Genomic DNA, 22,136 nt, shown 5'->3' with positions numbered 1-22,136 from the left:
ATTATTTTTTAATAAATAAAATGTTACTGTTGATTTTATAATTTTAGGTAATTTATAAAATTAATTATTTCTAGCTAATTCAGTCATTATTACCTACCACAAACTTGAAAAATTGTAACTATTGTAGGTATCTATGAACATTTAATTTTTTTTATCAAAAAAGTAAAAACTTCGTTGATACTGCAATATTGCACTTGGTCCCACCACTACATCTCATAATCTATAAAAGCAACGTTCTTAGTTCTGACTCTGAATCGAGTGTAATAAAATCACTCTGTAAAAAAAAAAAAAAAAGTTTTTTCTTAATTTAAAAAAAGTTTATTTTGCGATATTTTATATTACAACGGTAATGAATGAGGTTGGGATTACAATGCACTTAGCATTGTTTTCCAAATCTGCGCGATACTCATTTTATAACATACCTACAATGAATTTTTTGATGATTTTAATTTTTGCATTTAAAGATTTTTCTAAATTTAAATTTTAAATTTTATTTTTAAATTTGCACATGTTTTACTTTCTTGATTTTTAATCAAGTAAGTATGGTAATTGAAATGAAAAAAGTCTGAATTTTGAAAATGTCAAGAATTTGTGTTAAATAGGAAAATAATAAAAATGTAACTCAGTAATGATAAGTAGGTGGGTAATTTAGCTAGCTTTAATATAAAATATTAATGAGAGAGATTTGATATCACACCCAAGCGGTATAACCACTTGAATCCATAAAAACGTCGGCGTGAACAGTCCCAAAATTTCTATTTTTTAACTTTTCTCCTAAACTATGATAGCTAGAAAGTTGGTTGATAACTCATTAAAAAGGGATTATCAAGTCGATACTTAATGTGGAATTAAAATTTTTTAAAAAAAATTATTTAATTATTCACAGATAAAAAGAGTTATTTTTTGCTAGATTTTCATTTAGCGAGGTAGATTTCCGAAACTGGAGAACTGATTTTGTTGTTAGGGATCTCGTTAGATTCACATTAGTTAGGAGAAGTGCAGTGAAGATTTTCAGAACTTTATCTCCAATCGTTAATTCACTTCAAAGCTGTAAAGCTGAAAAACATCCAAAAAACGCTCAATAAAATTTGTTTTAATTTTTTTTAATGTTCTGTTATGAATTCACTATTAAAGATAAAGTTCTGAAAATCTTCACTACACTTCTCCTAACCAATGTGAATCAAACAAGACCCCAAACAACGAAATCCACTCTCCGGTTTCGGAGATCTATCTCACTAAATGAAAATGAAAATGATTTTTTGTTGGGCTGTTCACACCGATATTTTTCTAGATTCAAATTGTTATACCGCTTGGGTGTGATATCAGTTAATACATTTCAAAAACTTAAAAATCAAGAAAGTTTACATGCCGATCCCTGACTTGGCAAGCGTTTTTACATGATTTTTATAACAAATATATGATTTTAAGTCTAAATCTATAGGTACAGAAAAAAAAAGTTAATTTTCAGATTAAATAAGTAGTCCAAATAATAAATTCTGTCTGTAAAACTTTTAGACAATCATTTAAAAGTTTAAAATGTATATTAGAATTGTATATTAGAATCTGTAATATTAAAAATAAAAATAATTTAATGCACTATTTAGAATTGTTAGGGCATTTTATAGTTTTTTTAAAACATTAAAATCATCAATAATAATATATGATAATCAACCCAGAAAAAGCCAAGGGGGGAACTGCCTCTACTTGCCCCCCCCCCGCGGACGCCCTTGTACAGACCGTCTCTGTAATAAAAAGCCTACATAATACATTGAAATAACTATCTTTAAGAAGGAACTTTATAATTTTCCCTTTAACTCATGTATCACTATACATAACTATCTGCAATGAATTGATATAGTAAATTTAGCATTCATTGACAAAGTTGCAAATAACCAATTTTTTATATGAATTGTAGACTTGAGTTGTCACTTAAGTAATTTTTCTACAGAGTTGATAGTTTCATTTTCCATTTGTTCAAATAATCAAACACATTTAATAAGGGGACCTGTCACTTTTAACACCAATTATGAACATTTTTCTGTTTTTTCTTGTTAATATTTGATATTGTCTCCTTGTTTTTCTTTAAATACACATGCTTAGTTAATACTAAGCAATTTGCATACCACGTACACATACTAAAAAAATTAGGGGATTATTTATTTAAAAATAATAAAATATAACAATACAAAAATATGACCTTATATTTAAGAAAAGTTTATTATTAATATATACCAAATATAAATAGTTAATTTGTACAGTATTATTTTTTAAGCAAAATTTGTTACAAAAACTAAAACATAATTTTTGAATTTTAATTTAATATTGAACATTTTGAACAAAAAGTAATTATCTTCAGTATAATCAAGTTAGAATATAAATATAGAACAATTTACAATTACAATTAAGAACATTTGTTCTATATAAAAAAAATTTAATATATTACACACACAATTGTTCTTTTTTTACAGTCTTTTTTTTTCTTAGTAAGAATATAGTATTATCTTTAAAATAATCTTCTATTTCGAATAATTTCATTTTATGTGTCTCGGGAATAAACACCCACACAAAAAACACTGTTAGAATTGATATGAAACTATAGAACCACAAAATGCCTAGCATACCACCCAATATTCTTTTAAGATCTCCGTAAAAATGAACTGCAACAAACATGACTGCATTACACCATGCCATAATGGGTCCAATAAGTAATCCTTTTACCTCGGTCGGAAACATTTCGCTTGGCAATATCCACGGAATCAGCATTATACCGACAGAGCCAGCAGAAATATAGAGTAACATACACAATAATGATATCCATGTCATAATAATACTTTCATCACCTATTAAAACAAATAAATTAAATTAAACTAAAACTAAATTAGGTATGGTTAACATAAATAGTTATTAAGAAGTATGGGAATTTCCAAGCAATAGTAACACTCTAGTAGTAATGTTAATTAGTGGAACTGGGTATCCAGCCACAGTGATAGCACAGTGATCAACATATAATTTTATATTTATACTGCTTTTGTTTATCAAAATTAAAATAGTGAATTAGTGAAATAAATCTTAATTATTCAAATTTATTATTTAGTTGCTATATATTTACTACGTTCCTAGTTAGTAATATTGAAAACTATGTCTGTACTTAGCTGTTCACAGCTTTGAAGTGTTTATATTAGAGCTCGAACAGGAACAAATGCTACCAAACAAACCAATGTAAATGGTTTAGCCGAACCCACACAAATTCATTCATTCGCGTTTGTCCCAAGGGCGGTCTGATCAGAGCGTTTGAATTTGTTTGGTAGAATTTGTTCATACTGGAGCTTTAAAGTAAACGCACCTTTACATGAACACAACATTCTAGTTATAACAATATGCCACAAATACCTAACAGACATATTAACTATTAACAATATAATATTCAATTTAATAAAAATATTTAAATTATATAATAAGTACTTATAATACATAACTGAATTTTAAATTACCATTAGTTCTTAAATAAAAACATAATCCAGAAATGAACAAGGTAATTCCCATGATAATACCACTAATCATACACAGCGGACGTCTACCGTAATTATGTAACATTCCTGTTGCCACGAAACTTAATAAGAACCGAAACAAACCAAACAGTAAAGTGGCAAATTTGATGTCGATACCTTGAGCAACTTCCTTTAATAGTATACGATGAATTATTAAAAAAGTGTATTAAAATATTTAATTATAATTTAATTACATGCAACATTTTAACAGCGTGGAATTGAAATGTATAAATTCCAGTAAATTGTTGTAAAACAAAGAATACAACCATAAAAAGTGCAGGTTTAAAAACAGTTGGCTTAGACAAATGCCAGGCTATACGCCTAAACACATTACTTTTTTCCATTTCTTTATTAATTAATAAATCTTTTTTTTCTTTAATACTTTTCATCTCGTTAAAAGTTTCTTGTACACTACCTGCACACTATAAAAAAATAATTTGTAATAAAAGTTACAATATAGTTTTAATTTAAATATCGACGTCACAGTTCAAAACTGCAATAACTCGAGATATAACAAATCCGAGTTTTGTGCACCATCTTATGACGACTTCAGTTCAATAACGTAATAAAATATAGTTAAATTATTGACCATGAGAGAGCATTTTCAATATTATAATTTACATTACGTTACATAGAAAAACAATATAGAAAACCCAAATATACATTATACCCAATAAACCAATATTTTAAGTTGTTGCAGTTTTGAACTGGGACATCAATATTACCTATACAATTTATATAATATGTACAATAATATTCAATAATAAAAATATACTTGGAAATAACTTACATATTTAGAGTTTTTTAAATATGCTAAAGATTTTAAAGCTTTAACATCTTGCCCTTTATGAATTAACCAAACAGGACTTTCAGGTGTCCAAAATGCAGTCATGATAACTGGGAAAAATGCCCCAACAAATGCTATCCATGCAACAATACGCCAATGTAGATATAATCCAGTGCAGTACATTAATAATATTCCTAAATAAAAAATAAAAAATTCAGTTTTGATATACTTTGATTTTTAAACAAAAAAATTGTTATTATAATCAATAATAAATACAAATAATTATAATTATACAAAATGCAAAATTCACTGATATATAATATACATCTTATTGACATTTTTTTTATTTTTCATGCTATTCATTTGAGTTGAAAATATGTATTTGTTAAATACCTACCAAAAGATAACATCACAGAACCTATTGACATCATGGAACCTCGAAGTTTTGGACTAGATATTTCTGCCATATACACATTGGCTGAATTTGTACCAACAGCTAAATTATAGTATTAAATATAATAGTATGGTACAGTGTAAAATATTTAAAATCCTTAATTAAATAACTATCATACACATAGCAAATCCGGTCAATAATCTTCCAATGATGATAATCTTTGGGTTAAAAGCAAGAGCAATTAACATCCATCCAATAAAACATGGCCATAGAGAAATTTTAAACGTGGATATACGACCAATTCTGTCCAGCGTAAAAGCTATAAACAGACATCCAAATGGAGCAGCTATTGAAATACTGCTGGCTACATGCAAACATAAGAACATCTGAAAAGTTATATATAGAAAAAAAGCCTTGTAAATGTAATTAATGATTTATCAATAATTGTTATTTTTTTAAATTACTAGTAAATTAAATCTCTGAACAATATTTTGCGTGAAAAATCAACTAATTAATTGTATTATTCTATTAAAAAATAATTTAATATATATTAAACAAATATTTAAAATCTTAATGTTTTGTTTAATTAAACATAAAATATACAAATACACAATACAAATATACCATTATGTTTATTTATATTTTATATCACATTTTACGCTTACTAATCGTATTTATATTGATTCTATAGATCAGGGGTCAGAATACGGCCTGTGTAGCGATTTTATGAGGCTCGCGATTATTTTATAGTTGGTATAAAAATATGGAATATTACATTATGTTAGTTGATAATGTTAATAATAAATTAATATACCAAACAGCGTTGAACTTAAATAAATTAAAGTAAATACTTTGTTTAAAATTTAAACTGTAAAATATAAATAAAATAAGGTGTATGGCACTGTGAACATTTTTTTTAAAATTTTGTGGCTCTTGACACCAAAAAGGTTGCCAACCCCTGCTATAAATGATTCACCTTTAATGATTTTAAAATTTACAAAAAAAATATGGTTGAACCATGGTCAGAGATATAAAACAAGAATTGATTATTTGAATTTTTATTTAATGCTAAAATTCATATAAAATCTAAAATATAAAAATATACTCTAAAAAAATATTTTCTTACCAATCCAAGAAGATTGAGAATTGCTTATCTTGCCCATTTCATCATTGTATTTTTCAAGTTGTGGTATAAGTATTGCGGAAAATCCCAAAGCAAATCCTGTGTGTAAGTTAGTAGTTGCTACAGATACACAAGCTAAAAACTAAACACACAAATACATAGTTTTATACAAACATTATACCTTGATGAATAACATTACAGAAAAACTACCTCAGCCCAATTAAATGTTTTCTTATTTTCATTTTGAAATTCTTCAGCTTCAAATTCATGTTTTACTGGGTTTTCATTTAGTTTTATACTGTACAGATAGATACATAGATTATAAATAAATAAATTAAAAGAATATATTACTAATGGATTATAATAATTGTATTACCTTTCTTCTTCCATTATGACAATGCAATTTCAATATACTAGGTAATATTCAAACTATTTTGATGAAGATAAAATCACTGGTTTTAAAAGTTATAATTGTTACATTTATTAATTCAAATGTTGAATGAATATCCTAAAATAAAAAAATATAAATTTAATAAAAGAATTAAGGTAGGTGTGGGTTGGGCAAATGTTAATGAAAATAACATTTTATTTTTTGACAAATAATGTATTTGATAATATTAATTTGTAGTACAGAGGTTTGCAAATATTATTTGACTCACTACAACCCCATTTATGCAATAACTTTTACAATATCAAATTACAAAAATGAACTTATTTTTATTCATAAATGGGATAAAGGGAAAATTTGAAAAATCTTATAAGAGGCACACTGCCACATTTGAATGTTGAATATTAATCATTAATAATAAACTAAACAACAAGATTGATTAATAGTCAATAGTCATAGTTAAAATAATAGTCCCTTAGTTATTTATAAAATTGTAAATAGGTACTTTAACTATTTATCACAGAGATTATAAGAACTATAACTATCATCATTATTGGTAATTAGGTAGATAGCAATATAACACTAGATTGTGCAATATTCAACTAAATGTGATTATTATAAATAAAGTTTATAATTAATTACAAATCCTACATTATAATTGTATAGTATACTATTGTCTATTATATTACAGTAGGTACTAATGTATTACCTACCTTTAAGCAGATATTTTTAAGAGCCTTCACCTTTGACAATGAATGAGTTATCTAATAATGAGACTAAAATAGTAAAATATGAATACAATTATAGTTAAATGTTTCAGTTAGAGTTAGTATAATATTGTACTGTTATTATGGTTTATGTCCCATATATTTTTAAATAAATTCTTTAAATATCGATTCCAGATAAATTCTTTTGTGGTGAATGTTGTAATACAAATTTAACTATAATATTATAGTAAACATCCTTAATGAAATATAACTTTTTTTTCTTGATAAATATCAGTGGTCAGGACGCTATTAGTTTTTTGTAGCGCGCTTACGCTACAGTTACTCTTCCAAAAAATTAATAATTTTAAAAATCGATATTGCTTCTTTTTTTTAAATGTAGTGTGCTGCCTTTAACGCTATTGTTTAAATGTAACGCACTACTTTTACACTATATTTTTTTTAAATGTTCCAATTGAAAATTGGTAGTTTATAGTTTGTATTGATTTAACATTTGGTCACTGGACGGGTTTTTAACTATTTAGTATTTATGTAGGTGATTGATTAATAACGATAATAATTTTTATAACATTTATACAGTCTTGTTAAGAATACTTGGTGACATTTGTATTTGAAATATTTCTTTTAATACTGTCTTTCAAAAGTATTTGAATAATGAATACAAATACAAATACATATACATTTTAAAAGTATACAAAATACTTTACAAGTACTATTTGTAGTATAGTACAATGCTTTTACATTTATCATAAATGTATACTTAAAATTATTAATAATAATTTAAATTAAATAAATAAATACATTATTTAATTAGTAAAGAATTTCAGCGAGGTAGATATGAACTTTTAGGCATTGTGCAATCTGCATATTTAATGAAATCATAATAATTCTTATAAAATAATATTTTAAGACCAATTTTCAAAATTGTAATACATGAAACAAAAATATTGTTTGTTGAAATACGACAGTAAAAATAAAGTAGGTATTTAGTATTCTGGAATAAAATACAAATAAAGAAAACATATTATGAAAGTATTTAAAATACACTTGTCAAAAAGTATTTAAATATAAGTTGGTATTCGAATACTTTAAGAGCCTAGTGCCGATGTAATTTTGTACACAAAAATACGCTCTACAGGAATAATGATTCAGGATTCTGTTCTGTAGAATCAACCAAATTTTATAATTTTTTTTAACTAATAGAGGGTAATACACGCTGCACCAAACTCCGTTTTTTAATATTTTAATCTCAAACTTTATAATATGTCTTCAAAAATAAAATTTTAAGCGATTTTTACAAATTATATCATTCCATTATTTGAAATAGAATAAAAAATTGTAGTTTGTTGCGGCCTGTAGAAAGTCAAAATCAGACAATTCTACAAAGCACTCTATCAACCCCCACTAAACCTCACACTTTTTGGGTTTGAAGGCACATTTTATGATAGAAAAATAAGGTTTAAAAAGCTGTGGCTTCCACAGTCTTTATAACTATACTTTTTGATGATTGTAGTAATATCGATTGAACACCTATTAGTTTGAAAAAATACAAATAAACCTACCTACAATAGATTTTCAATTTTCAATAATAGATACATGTAGGTATACAAACAGTAGGTAGGTATGGCACCTACTAAATACTAATTACTAAATGTATAAATGTGTATCAATAATTGAAAACATGTGTTATAAATTATAACGCTGTTAAATGTTAATTGTTGTAGTATAGATAGTATTAATACTAGTATTTATAATCAATGGTAGTACTTGTATACCTATTTCCTAGTAGAATATTAAAATAAAAACTACTCGGGTGACAGTAGCAAAGAACGCTGACCAAATAACGATCTGTCAACACAATTTTAAAACCACGATGATACTTACGTCGTATCCAATAAGTGAACACGTCTATACATCCATTACATCCGATAGACGAAAAGTCGAAAACTAAATCCTCGTGCGCAAGAGCCGGTCCCCGAACCGAACTGTAATATCTTGTACAATTGTTATAGCTAATAAGTAACGTTAGAACTTAGAAGTTTGGGACGGGGAACGACCGATCTCCCACACGGACACAACCGACGACTGATCACTGATAACTGATAACTGTCGATTGTAGAGTGTAGTTGACTGTCTACAAGAAGTACAAGACGTTACAACTTACTGTTGAACTGTCTACTACTCCATGGTGCGGAGTCGTATATAATATAGATAACGAAGTAGGTGAGTCGGAGTGACGCCGGTAGACAGTCAGTGTACGGTGCACACATAAATAATATACAAAATTTACAATTCTTATCGTGAGTGCACAATGTCAAGAAATTGAGAGTTTAGACATGTAATTAAACATAAATTATAAATATACATGTAATATTACCGTAAGTCGTAATAGGCCCATTGACAATTATATTATGGTACATTATAATAATTACTATTTAACATTTTCACTAAACGGCAACCACCGCGGTGCTAAACTGGCAAGTGGCAACTGCCAAAACTCAAAAGACAAAAGCATGGAAAAAACCAGACACGAAACTACGAAAGAGCGACGACGTGCACTACGCGCGCTCAACGCCGTTGCGGCTTAAGATAAGCTTTGTGACTGCCGCATTGCCGCAACCGCCGCACATCATCATTATCAAACCAAGTCATCAAGACAAACACTGACTTTAAACTTAATTACTTAAGAATAATATTAAGATGGATCGATGGTTCACTTTATATTATTTTTGTATTAGCTAATACTGCCAAATAGCTTCTAACCAAAAGTTATTATTGCTCAACAATTAATTAAGTATAAATACGTCATGAAAGATAATGGAACATAATAATTAATAAATAATAATATTAAATACAATATGAACATACTCTAATTTTCGTAAATAAAACGTCATAATAACAATTATAATTCATAAGCTTCTCTTACGTTAACCACAATATTACAATTATCGAAAATACACTGTCACAGTTTTTTTTTTCTAATAGACGTTTAAAATTTAAAAGTTTTACAAAATTCGTGAAAATCACGAAAATATGTAAAGGAATATTTTTACAATAATTACAAATTATGTTGTGGATTTACAGACACGGGGCTTATGTGAATGGCCATCTATCGATGGAACATCAAGAATCATGGCATGCAGATTTTGTATTTAAAAGTTCATCAAATTTATAACTTTAACACTAAACACCTACGGGCTAAAACTTAAACATTTACAACAGCTATAGAAGATTCCTCGTAATTTTTAATATTGGCTAGTGCTAATTTAAAAAATAAGTTATGCATTTAAAGCATTATACATTTGTATGAGAGATTATTAATTAAATTAGGCACACATTTTTACATTATAGATATTGGGTATTCAAAGTTCAAACTATGTAATAACTATCTTACTATGTATTATTATTTTACTGAGTACAATATTCTCAATATATTAAATAATATTAAATGTTAGGTTCGACATGAGCGCTATATGCGAAAACAGTCGAAAATTACGTGACTTTTGGATTCCAAATGTTGTGATAACATTTTTCTAATGGGCCGTCGTTGACCGTTATTCGAATTTTTTTTAAAAAAATAGCGCGTAAACATTCAGTAAAGATAATACTTATCAATTGTCGTGTTTACAATTTATTAGTGTTCTTATTTTTAAAAATATTATTATTTTTTAAATAGAAATACCTACTACCTATAATTGAGTATTGACTATTGGAATATTGGATGTTTGAAACTTCAAACTTTAAATCCATCGACCGTTCGGAATTCATCATAATTTTTTGTAATACATTTTTATTTTTTCTATTTATTGTCAATAACATGGATGAAGCCGATGAAGGTTGTTATAATACATATACGATATCGGATTCGGATGATTCAGTTACAAACAAGGATCGTCGGACAAAATATGAAACATCACGCAAAGACGATCATTGTTTATCATCCGAGGAGGAACCAGAATTTTTTCTCCAAGTCTTACAACGTGTACGATTTTAGTTTAATGAATTGTATAATATTATCACGTTTAATGAACTTAAATTGTTTCATATTATTATGGTGGTTTTTTTTAGCAAAAACGAAAAAAATTGATATCTCCAGAAATACCATTACATCACAGGTACCATAATAAGCAGAAAGATGTCCAGACTAATGAAAATCATATTTCTATTTTCGCTGAAGACCCAGAACCAAAAGTAGCACCTGTAGGTATTTAATATTTATTCAACATTATAGAAGGAAAAAATAGCCTTTTAGTGACAACTAAAAAGCACGCTAGAACAAGATTGTATAATATTTTGTTTTATACTATTTCATACAATTTCGAACTGCTTGTTACTTGTACACTTTTAATATGATTTAAGTGCAATAAAAAAATATAATTTGCTATACCATGAAGATGTAATTTAAAAATTATATTTTGTTTTTATCTTAAACAGAAGACAGGACCATGTATTTATACGGATACAAACAAACAACAACCAACTGAAAAGGTATTTAAACCAGTTAAGATTTAAGAGTAAATATGAAATATTATAAAATTGCTTTTCTTTAAAATAGAATTTTTAAATGTTTTGACATTCATCATAAATACTTACTATATAATATAATTTGTGTAATATTATTTATTAGTATTAATAATCAATGGTTTTCTAAATGTTAATGAAGGATATATTTTTCACATTCTAGATAGAGCCAAAACGGAAAAAACGTTCAACAAAAGAAGAAATTGAAGAAAGAAAAAAAGAAGAAAAGGCTAGAAAAGATGCAAAGAAGAGATTAACTGAAGAATTAAAACGTATAAACCCAAAAGAATGTATGAAGGTATGTAAATTTACTTTCAGTATATTCCTCTAATTTGCTTAATAAATTTTTTGTATTATGTAATTTTAGTATGTAACTGTTCACATTGATATAAATTTGTTGAATCATGAATATAGTGAGCAGTTAATATCTGAAATAGAATCTTCAGAGGCAAAATATAAAATTGAGTCAAATTTAACTGTATTAAATTCCATAACATGGTCAAGACAAATAGTAAATATTAAATTACTTTAAACATAGATTATTATTTAAGAGCATAGTATAAAAAAAATTACATATCATTTTGATTTTTAGTATAAATAAATATTTTTTTATTACTTGTGGAATCTAACACACAAAATTAACAACAAACATTGGTTCATAATTACTAACTAATTATGAACTTGTTAAATCAATATAATTTATTTTATATTTTTTAGTCTGATACTGTAAGTGAAGATGAAAATTTTATGTTGTTAATTTGGGAATTTGATTATGTTAAAAATCTCATAGTATCATATCAGTTATTAAACAAAATAAATGATATTAAACTACATAAAACACAACTTTCAATCATCATATATAGTACTGCTGATCAACTTAAGTATGTATAACCGTATTATCCATACTTCTATTATTATGAAATCTTTATCAAATCTAAATATTACCTCAGTGTATATGTTTTTTTTTAACCATTTTGTTACAGAAAAACTAAATCTAAGAAGAATGGGAAGAATTCTGGGTATGTATGTCTATGATATAAATTCTGAAAATGTGTATATATCTAACTTTAATATTTTGATAGGCAAGATATGTTAAATAGCCTCGAACAAATGATGTTGAGTTGTCAAGTTTCATTTCGTTTTGTAGAAAATAAAAATGATATAGGGTTGGCAGTTTTTTATTTAACGAAATCCATTGCACAGAAGCCATACAAGTAACTATTTTTATTTTTTTTTAGTGATAAGTTATAATTTCAAAATGTTACAAGTTTTTATCAAATAGACCTTATCTGTTTTAAGATTAAATAAATACAAAGAAGAACAAGAAGGATGTGATTGGTATGCATCTGGACACACAAAAAATTGTGTAACAGTAGACAAAAATGGCACAGGTTTAACTCAACTATGGAGACAAATGTTATCGCAATTCCCACTATGTGGTCTCGAGACTAGTGAAGCAATTGCAACAGCATACGGGTCACCTATTGCATTGTTAGAAGTAAGCAGAAAACAAATAATTATTTATCAATGTTATGTATATTATGTTTTACAAACATATTATTCATTATATAAAGACAGATTAAAAAAAAATATTTTATCTTATTGCATTTAATATCCATTTGTGTATTTATGAATAATAATTAATATTACATTTTTAATCTAGGCATATGATAACTGCAGCTCAAGATTAGAAGGAGAAACATTGCTACAGGATATCCCCGTAAGTTAATTTAAAATATTAAAATGGCATAAGATATATTTGCATTTAAATTAGATATTAGAAAAAAAATCAAAAAAAATGAATACAAATTTTAGGTCCGCCGTGGATTCGGTCCACTAGCTTCAAATCGTCGTATTGGACCAGAACTGAGCAAAAAAATATACACATTTTTCTCAGATAATACAGGATGCACTACATTATCCCAAGAACAGTGAACAATAATGGAAAAAAAAAGTTATAAATAAATAACATAAACTAAACTATTTAATAACAACTTATATTACTGGTAATTATTTTTTCTTTTCATTATGTTCAGTTTCATAGTATTAAGTGTGCATAGACTAGACACGTCTAATTCATTGTCATAGTAATATATGTATTATGTATATAAATTTAGTTTTTACATTTTTTATACTATTTAGATAATTTTTTTAACAAAACAAAAACTAGAATTTTCTATTCATAAATAGTTGTTAATATAAATAACAAGATCAAATAAATAAAAAGCATTAGTTCATGACTTCTCTCAAAGCATTTAGAATGTAATCAGATTAATAGAAATTGAGCTGAATAAACGTGGAATTATGCAACACGTTTTTTTATATGAACTACAGTGCAGACAAAAACATGATGTTCATTAAAAATTACTTAAAAATAAAATAAATAATAACAATAGTTAAAAATAAAATGTTCAAATAGAAAAACAAAGATAAATAAATAAACAAGCTTCGGCCCTAAGTTGTTGAATATTGCATCTGTTGAATGAAACAGTTCTGCCTTGTTCCTAACCAAGAATATGAAATTTTCTAGGAAAAGGTTTTTTTTATTCTTCAGTAGGTATTGAGAATAAGTTTTCAATACCAATATTGAATTTTACATAAACGCATTAAAATTGCAATGGTCAAGAAACATGGCAGCAGTAGATTGATTATTGTTGAATACGTATGGCAGTGTGACGACAGAACTGCCATAAACAGTAGATGCCGTACTTGCGTTCATTGGTTGTCAATTCATTCGTAATGGCTGGTCATAACGTTGTCGCAATGCAGCTTCAGGACCAGCAGTAAGCGCGACACCAGCCATTGGGTTTATGCGAAAGCTATTTTCAATAGCCATGGTGTTAGCTGCCATCGCAATAGCCCCTAATCAACATTAAATAAATAAAAATTTGTTTTTTTTTATTAATTATGTTGAGTGACATTAGTCCTATCATCCTATTGCAAAATATTGAATTTAGAAATAGAGAAAATTTTATGAACTCGGTTAATAGAATACCTTCAAAGTTAATATTATTTTAATAAATTTGAGCTATAAATTATTTCAAACTTATTATCAAAGTGTGTACCTTTAATATGTAATGATAAATGAATAAACAACTAAAGTAACGATATAGAAATATTAAATGGGTCTAAATTTTTATTAAACGATTAGTCTCTGATATTCTATGAATTACATAGATTATGTATAATTTTTATAAAAATAATTAACAATATACAGGGTTATTCCAGCATACCTGCATCTTGAGATGGATCACGGGTTTTGGTATGTAGAAATGCACAATATGGCTTGCGACATCCAGTTGGTTGTTTTTCCCAATAACATGGTATTGCTTTCCGGTTTTTCTAAAAAAAAATAAAGGATACATAAATATATATTATATATATAGTGTAACAGGATGACCTGACAAAAAAATTGCTACCTACTTAAATAAATGAAAAAAATTGTGAACATTATAGGGTTAGAAAATAATTTAAGAAATATACTCATTGTCAAGAAATTCCCAAAAATAATATTTTGAAAAAAGGTTGTAAATTAATCTTGTTCTAAATTAATTTGCTCAAAAAAAAGTCAATATTTAAAAAAATTCTAAAAAAAAAACTACTTGTCTTAGATAAATTATTTTACCATTAAAATTGTTCTTATAATAAAATTTACAAATTGGCTATTTTGAATATTTCCAACAACAATTTAATCAAATTATATTTTCAGTATTAAAAAGTAAAAAAAAAATTTCTATCATACATTTAGTACAAGTGGCTAAATGATATATATAAGAAAATTTTTAATATTGATTAGAACAAAAGTTATTTCATCTGTCAGGTCTTCCTGTTTTACTTTGTATTATAATATTGTATAGTAGAAAAAATGATTGTAGAAGATGGACGATAAAAAACTTTTCTTAAAAATTGGTGCTTATAGTAAGCAAGTTTGGAAGTATTCTAAGAAACGTTCCGGTTTATTATATGAATCTAATAAATCATTACCTTTAATTCCATGTGGCGTAATGTACAGTGATCATTTTCACACTTTCCGTTTTGCCAAAAACTGCACACCATTTCACATCCTAATGCTTGTGGTTCATGGCGAAATGGACATTTGTCTCCCTTTAAAATTACACACATGATATAAATATTTTTAGATATTCCAGTAATTCAAATTATAACAATAATATAAATTATGATATAAAATATCAAAAAACACTAGTAGTGCTCTACTATTTTTTTTTTACTTTGACAGCCCCGAGGGCACGACAAAAACTAATGTTTGAAATCATATTTAATAAAATGTGGATTTAAATTGTAGGTGATGAATGATGATGTACTTAATGAATTTTACAATTTGTAATATCAAAAATATTTTTAGTATTAGCTTATTATCTTTATTTAAATAGGTTTATTTAAATTATATCACACTTGTTCTTTGCCAAGTAGTGCACAGATATATACAATAAACTATTGTATAATCAAATACATGTGAACTAGTGTTGACAATTGAGAAATGCATCTGAACCACAAATTAAGATACTGTCACTGAAAATTATAATTTTTTATATTCCCAACTAAAACAGGTATTGCTTAATTATATAAAAATATCTTTTTTAATTGATTTATGAATGTGTAAAGTATTCATTGACTGGGTGAGATAGCGTCTGGGTCCACGCGGTCGGATAGCTCAGTGGGAGAGCAATCGCCCGGAAAGCAAGAGACTCGCGGAAGAAGTTGAAAAATGTAAAAATTAATTTCAAAAAAAATTCGAAAAATTGGGTGAATATAAATCCACATTTACTTACATGTGGAATATAATAAAGCTGAAATTTAATATCCAAAATTTAGGAATTTGGGGGAGGCTGGGGGTAAATCCCATCATAAGCCTGTGTTAGATAATATAGCACTTGGAATGCAGTTTTTAAATAGTTGAATTGAGCTTCAGCACTTAATTTTTCCTAATTTGAGCACAGTTTATAAAGCTCTCATTTGTCAAGTAAAAATTGTGTATGCTGAATTAAAAGATAAAAATACACATGGGTAGAGTAATTATTATTAGAAAAGTATTTAGAATTTTACTAAATGTGATTGCAAAAAATGATACATAATATAATAAGTCTCCTATAAAAATTAAATATTTTAAATAAACGGTTAACGGTATGGATTTAATCAGTGGCGCCAAAATATATATTTACCTATGACAATTGTCATAGGTGATTTTAGTAGGCAATGGGTCACCTTTGTCATTCTATAGTTATTTTATGAAAATTTGTTTAATAGACAACATAAAAACTGTACTTGGTGTATGGTAAGGTAATTATAAGAAATAGGTGGGTGTCAAAATTTTATGTGGAGGTGTCTAATGTCATAGGTAAAATTATGGGCTTCGGCGCCACTGCATTTAATAAGGACTGGAACATTTTAATCAAACTGGTTTGTAGTTGGTGGCGTTTACTAGTGACTTATGCAAAACTAAAAACACGAACCAACCTTCATGCAAGTCGAATAGTAATAAAAGTAACAGTCGTTGTTTTTCTTGTCGCCCTTTTCCATGGTTTCTTGTGGTCCTGAGTGGCGTCTTTCGTGGATATCAGTCCTGTCGGCGTGAAAAAATCGTGTCAAAACAGAAAGATAAAAAAAAACTAAAAGCTCAAGCAGACATAAGCACATAGGTGGGGTTATAGGGCATATTATTATTAATAACGATATTATTATTTATTATCGTTAATATACTTTTAGCCGAAGTGGGCGGCGGCGAGACGTGCGAGTGTGTAAGACGAGACGACGGCACGAAAAAAAATATATCGTGCCGAGACGTCCGCGTACCACCCACTGGTCACTAGTAAAACACTGAAACACCGGTACACCACCGACGGGCCAAACACCGTCCAGGGACACCTCCGCTGGCGGGGGACACGCACGCACGTTCGTGGAATGCCGTACCGCAGAGGAGGCCAGGTGAGAGCTGATGATACCAGGCGGTGCGTGTGCAGTGTGCTGCGTTCGGTGTCCCGGCGAGGTGATAACGCGAAAAACGGTCGCCGACGGAAACGAAAGATGTGCACAACGTGCGCGCCCCCCGGGATTATGCGGCCGAGTTGCGGAGGTGGGCGACATGCGTTATGGTTATTTTTAACACGGTTCCCGTCTTACCCGTCTCCTCCCCTGTGATGTCCCCTGTCCAATGCCGCCGCTGTGGTCCGGTGGTTGCTGTTCCCCGGTTTTGAGTACTGTTGGGGCGCGTTCAACTTGTCACAGCGGCGGAGGCGACGTTAATGTTCGCGGCCGGTCAGACTCGACATGAAAACCGCCGGGAGAATGAGCGGACGGTAAATAAACGAGTTCTGTAGCTGTTGTTGTTGTTTATCGTTTTTATCGTGATTACTGATGAATTTTTGCGTGAAAAATTTGGTTGAACGAAAAATCAACCGAAGTGGACGAAATAAGAAAACGAAAAAAAAATACGCCGCTCAATGTTCGTCGTGCGTTATCGGCGTTTTTCGGAAAACAGCACCGCACGGCGCGGCGACACGGATCGTTGCCCGTAGACGTTGAAAACACATGACGCGGACGGAACCTCTTTGTAATTCGCCGACGCTGTTATCACCCACTGTTGTTTTTTATAATATTCTCTCGTGTCGCGATGAGCGCGTGTCTTTAATATTGTAGACAGTCTGTCAGTGTAGTAGTGTCTACTGTCTGGCGTCGTCAGTTTTCTTTGCTTACTTAGGTGAAGTGCCTCAGTGTCTACATACTGGTCGCTTTCCGGTCCAGAACGCCACTGATCGCTGTCGTCGTCTAAATGGCCGATCGTCTTACCCAACTCCAAGACATAGTTAATCAGGTAAGCTACGGCCAAGTGCGAACAATAAATAATAAATTATTTATTAGATTAGTAGGTATACCTACGGGAAACTGTTTGGTGAGAAATGTGTTGTCACCAAATATCAATATCGACAATCGTTTTCCATAATTCCCCGCAGCGTCAAACAGTGGAACAGCAGGTATTGTGATGCCTTGTCTTGACACTGACTATGTCCGACTTGGTGGTTGACGTTTCATGTCATGTCTGGACGCTGCAGGGAAAACTTACTTTTAGGTGGTTGAAGTTTAAATAATGATCAAATAGGTGACTCTTTATTGACTATCTCTCGACGAATATATTACAAGTGTTGTGCAGTGAAAACTCATGTTGTGTGATGTGAACGCGCTTTTCTTACACTTTGTTTGATTATGTTTGAAATGATTTAGGCCCTTTATATGTGGTCTAGCCGAAGAGGTTTATGGCGTAAATTGTCCCTTCTATTTATGACAATTTTCATATATTTCTCCGAATCTGCATGTCTCTTACACACCGTATGTGATCACAATTTGGCCTCACATTTCATATAATCGAATAACAATTTTCACATAGGTACAATCTTGTAAATAAGTCAAAAGTATTAAATAGTGAGAGGTAGATTTGATTAATTCAAATCTCACAAGTAGTAATACATGATTCATCAATTATGAATGTTTAAACTTGGTACAATATGTTTAAAGAAGCCTAGAAAATAATTTTCTATGCATGCATACTCATTGTGTATTGTTGTATACATTTTGATTTTAGTAAATCATTTTCAATTATCAACCTAATCGTTGATTACATTTTATAGCAGGCGGACAACTTCTGCAACAGCATTGGAATTTTGCAACAGTGCGCTTTACCATCCAAATTTTCAAACTTCGACCGAAACGGATCACAAACACCACAACAACAAGAAGGTATATTTTAATGTTTTGAATACCATTAAATTCTGATAGACACATAAAGTACTAACAATTAACTGTGTTTAGATTATACAAGTTTATTTTCTTCACTTATAACTCGCTGTGCCAAAGATATTGACGCATTAATCGAATCACTGCCCAACGACGATACTTCTACAGATTTACAAGTATGTCTAGCAGTGATTTTCAAACTGTTTATTTTGTACCACTCATGTGTATTACAGATTAGTCACTAATGACAAAAATTGGAACTATTTAAAATTTCAACACATTTACATGTATAAAAGTGTATATAAATAATAATTTAGGTACATTTACTATATATTTAATTATTTAAAATCTATATTTTACACAAAACATAAAATAATATTAGATCTATTACAAACATTAGTAAAAATGTGAATCTATTAATTTTCCATTCTTCACCCGTGTAGCCTTCCATTTACCATAGTTTCAGAACCACTGATTTATAGTATTTAGTAGGTACTATTATTTACAAAGAAAATATATATATTTAAATTTTTTAAATTTTGTAGGTTGCTAGTTTGCGGAGATTAGAGCAGGATAATCAATTAGCTGCAGAACGTTTGGAAGAAGTAGTTCGAAAAGGTGAACTTCTTCTTGAACAGATACAAGCAGCTCTGTCTGATATTGCTCAACAGCAATTAGATATTCAACAGAGTAGTGATAACAACACGTGTTAATAAAAGATTATATAATGAAAGTAAAAAATAAAAAAAATGTAGTTAAAGCTATTTCGGCTATTGGTAAGACACATAAAATTAAAAGGAACAAAATAAAACGATTAACAGAAAAAAAAGGTAAAAAGAAGAAGATATCAAAAAAAGCACTGATAGAAGTTGGTCTGAAAAATGACAAACCAAAACCTAAGGCTAAAGTGGGAACAACTCAATCTATTACAAATGACAATTTAATAAAATTAACAAATATAAGTTACAAAGGTGCGCCTGAAAGCTCTACTCCTAGTTTGTACAAACAACAGAAAAAGGTAGATGGAGACAAAACACCCGTGTCCTTCATTAAGATGATGAAAGATAAATTGAAAGGTGCAAGATTCAGGTATACAATAGTTGACTATTTAACCTTATAAATCTATCTACTATCTTGGTAGTTGATTATTTCAATTGTTTAAATCATGTTTTTGTTTTTTCACTAAAACATTTACAGATATATAAATGAACAATTTTATTCATCTAGCAGCCAAGATGCTTTGCTATATTTTAAAAAAGAACCCAGTGCATTCAAAGCCTATCACAATGGTTATATGCAACAAGTTACTCAATGGCCAGTCAAACCACTAGATGTTATAATCAAACAAATTAAACCAATGTAAGCTTTATTTATTAAAGCGCTTATATAAATTAATTTTATTAATAAAATTGTTTTAACTTTTAGTTTGAAGAAGTCCAATGTCAATTCACCTGTTGTAGTTGCAGATTTTGGTTGTGGTGATGCTAAACTTGCTCGGGCATTTCCTAAAGTAAAAGTTCATTCCTTTGATTTTGTAGCAGTAAATCAGCATGTAACTGCTGGAGATATGGCTCACACTAGCTTAGCCAATGGGTCTGTTGATATAGCAGTTTTCTGTCTCTCTCTGATGGGCACAAACTTGCATTCATTCATCAAAGAAGCAAATAGGGTTTTGAAAACCGGGTAATATAAAACTAGGATAATATTATGATGAGAAATGTTTTGGATATTGATGTCAAAGAAACTTGGGGATTTGGATATTCGTTTTGTACATAAATTAATATTCTATGTAGCAGTAGTTCTCAAACTTTTTAGGACCGTGACCCAATTTTATACCCGAAAATCTATCACGACCCACATGGTTTATTTTACAAGATTAAAAATTAGTTCTAAAAACAAAATTTGATTACTATTACTATAACTTATTACGTAATTAATTTATCAATTATAATTATTAATTAATATAATATTGGTAGGTATATTATAATGAATAAATTTCCTAGAAAGAATCTATATAATTCAAAAAACTTCTCGCGACCCACCAAGAATTGACTCACGAACCATAGGCATGTCTACGGTGGCAGCCTAGGGAGCCTGGACTGCCCCTGAAATTTTTGTAAGGTGCCGGTCAACCGAGTTTTAAATCAGAAGAGTCACAACATTTATTTTTTTTTTGGCTTTTTTTGGTTCACTAATAAGGTAGTGCCGATCATTAGCTAGGCTGCCCCTGCTGATGAAGTCTAGTCACGCCTATGTCACAAACTACTAGTGGGTCGCAACCCACAGTTTGAGAAACGCTGCTATATACAGATAAGTACACTTTATGCAAGTTTTGTTTGGCTGCTGGGTGTTGATTTGTACCCAGGAATTAGCTTCATTACATAGGAAGAGTAAAGACTCTTTGGGGATGACTAACTGATGTTCCTACACCATCGCCTATCAGAAACTGGACTCTCCAATGTACATTCCTTCGTTTGAATAGTGTATACATACAATTTTAATTTTGAGTCTTATTACGTTCTTAATTTATTACGTAAAACAATATACTTTAAAAACATACTTACAATATTTTGTTTTATTTTTAGGGGTTTGATGAAAATAGCAGAAGTTGAAAGCCGATTTGATAATATTAACACATTTGTTGATAGTTTGGCTAAATATGGTTTTGAAAAAACAAAAGTAGATCAGACAATTGAAATGTTTGTCTTTGTGGACTTGAAAAAAACTCAAGATATAAGTAAGACGGCATTAAAAAAGAAACTACCTACATTAGAATTAAAACCTTGTATTTACAAAAAACGTTAATATTTTTTTTAATAAAGTTTTTATAACTAATGAAACGATTAAACAAATATTTTGATTGATTTGAATTTGACAAATGTGTCTTACACCTAGTAATGTGCT

The 22,136-nt window shown here is 29.0% G+C and overlaps 5 protein-coding genes across 11 annotated transcripts; 3 read left to right on the top strand and 2 right to left on the bottom strand.

The window, feature by feature from the left end:
* Positions 1-2,172: 2,172 nt before the first annotated feature.
* LOC132939187 (facilitated trehalose transporter Tret1-2 homolog) lies at positions 2,173-9,624 on the bottom strand. 6 transcript variants are annotated; one of them, XM_061006239.1, is made up of 11 exons: positions 8,850-9,624; positions 6,954-7,016; positions 6,229-6,360; positions 6,063-6,150; positions 5,856-5,994; positions 4,908-5,093; positions 4,733-4,831; positions 4,339-4,529; positions 3,743-3,970; positions 3,492-3,678; positions 2,173-2,840 (listed from the first exon to the last, which is right to left on the bottom strand). In XM_061006239.1, the coding sequence occupies exons 3-11, from the start codon at positions 6,240-6,242 to the stop codon at positions 2,440-2,442; spliced, it is 1,533 nt and encodes a 510-aa protein (XP_060862222.1). In that variant the 5' UTR covers positions 6,243-6,360; positions 6,954-7,016; positions 8,850-9,624; the 3' UTR covers positions 2,173-2,439. The 6 variants fall into 6 exon arrangements, with proteins under 6 accessions (XP_060862222.1, XP_060862224.1, XP_060862223.1 ...); XM_061006241.1 differs by lacking the exon at positions 6,954-7,016 and having other exon boundaries at positions 8,850-9,064; positions 9,130-9,624; XM_061006240.1 differs by lacking the exon at positions 6,954-7,016 and having other exon boundaries at positions 8,850-9,099; positions 9,343-9,624.
* Positions 9,625-10,607: 983 nt separating this feature from the next.
* Positions 10,608-13,726, top strand: LOC132939189 (crossover junction endonuclease EME1-like). Its single transcript, XM_061006245.1, has 11 exons — positions 10,608-10,947; positions 11,034-11,165; positions 11,400-11,453; positions 11,650-11,784; positions 11,854-11,997; positions 12,204-12,367; positions 12,470-12,505; positions 12,569-12,700; positions 12,786-12,984; positions 13,150-13,206; positions 13,302-13,726. The coding sequence occupies exons 1-11, from the start codon at positions 10,687-10,689 to the stop codon at positions 13,419-13,421; spliced, it is 1,434 nt and encodes a 477-aa protein (XP_060862228.1). The 5' UTR covers positions 10,608-10,686; the 3' UTR covers positions 13,422-13,726.
* On the bottom strand, positions 13,449-17,965 carry LOC132939193 (zinc finger CCCH domain-containing protein 11A-like). Of its 2 annotated transcripts, none has more exons than XM_061006248.1 (5): positions 17,625-17,965; positions 16,962-17,067; positions 15,471-15,590; positions 14,720-14,828; positions 13,449-14,348 (listed from the first exon to the last, which is right to left on the bottom strand). In XM_061006248.1, the coding sequence occupies exons 2-5, from the start codon at positions 17,022-17,024 to the stop codon at positions 14,212-14,214; spliced, it is 429 nt and encodes a 142-aa protein (XP_060862231.1). In that variant the 5' UTR covers positions 17,025-17,067; positions 17,625-17,965; the 3' UTR covers positions 13,449-14,211. The 2 variants fall into 2 exon arrangements, with proteins under 2 accessions (XP_060862231.1, XP_060862232.1); XM_061006249.1 differs by lacking the exon at positions 17,625-17,965 and adding an exon at positions 17,205-17,470.
* A 150-nt stretch (positions 17,966-18,115) lies between these two features.
* Positions 18,116-19,945, top strand: LOC132939194 (mediator of RNA polymerase II transcription subunit 21). The gene is made up of 4 exons (XM_061006250.1): positions 18,116-18,315; positions 19,127-19,235; positions 19,308-19,408; positions 19,778-19,945. The coding sequence occupies exons 1-4, from the start codon at positions 18,274-18,276 to the stop codon at positions 19,943-19,945; spliced, it is 420 nt and encodes a 139-aa protein (XP_060862233.1). The 5' UTR covers positions 18,116-18,273.
* A 14-nt stretch (positions 19,946-19,959) lies between these two features.
* LOC132939191 (uncharacterized) lies at positions 19,960-22,084 on the top strand. The gene is made up of 4 exons (XM_061006247.1): positions 19,960-20,321; positions 20,430-20,591; positions 20,658-20,915; positions 21,818-22,084. The coding sequence occupies exons 1-4, from the start codon at positions 19,960-19,962 to the stop codon at positions 22,035-22,037; spliced, it is 1,002 nt and encodes a 333-aa protein (XP_060862230.1). The 3' UTR covers positions 22,038-22,084.
* Positions 22,085-22,136: the final 52 nt, after the last annotated feature.

This window comes from Metopolophium dirhodum, chromosome 2, assembly GCF_019925205.1.
Source record: "Metopolophium dirhodum isolate CAU chromosome 2, ASM1992520v1, whole genome shotgun sequence".
Classification (NCBI taxonomy): domain Eukaryota; kingdom Metazoa; phylum Arthropoda; class Insecta; order Hemiptera; family Aphididae; genus Metopolophium; species Metopolophium dirhodum.
This window is presented reverse-complemented; position numbering and strand designations above follow the sequence as displayed.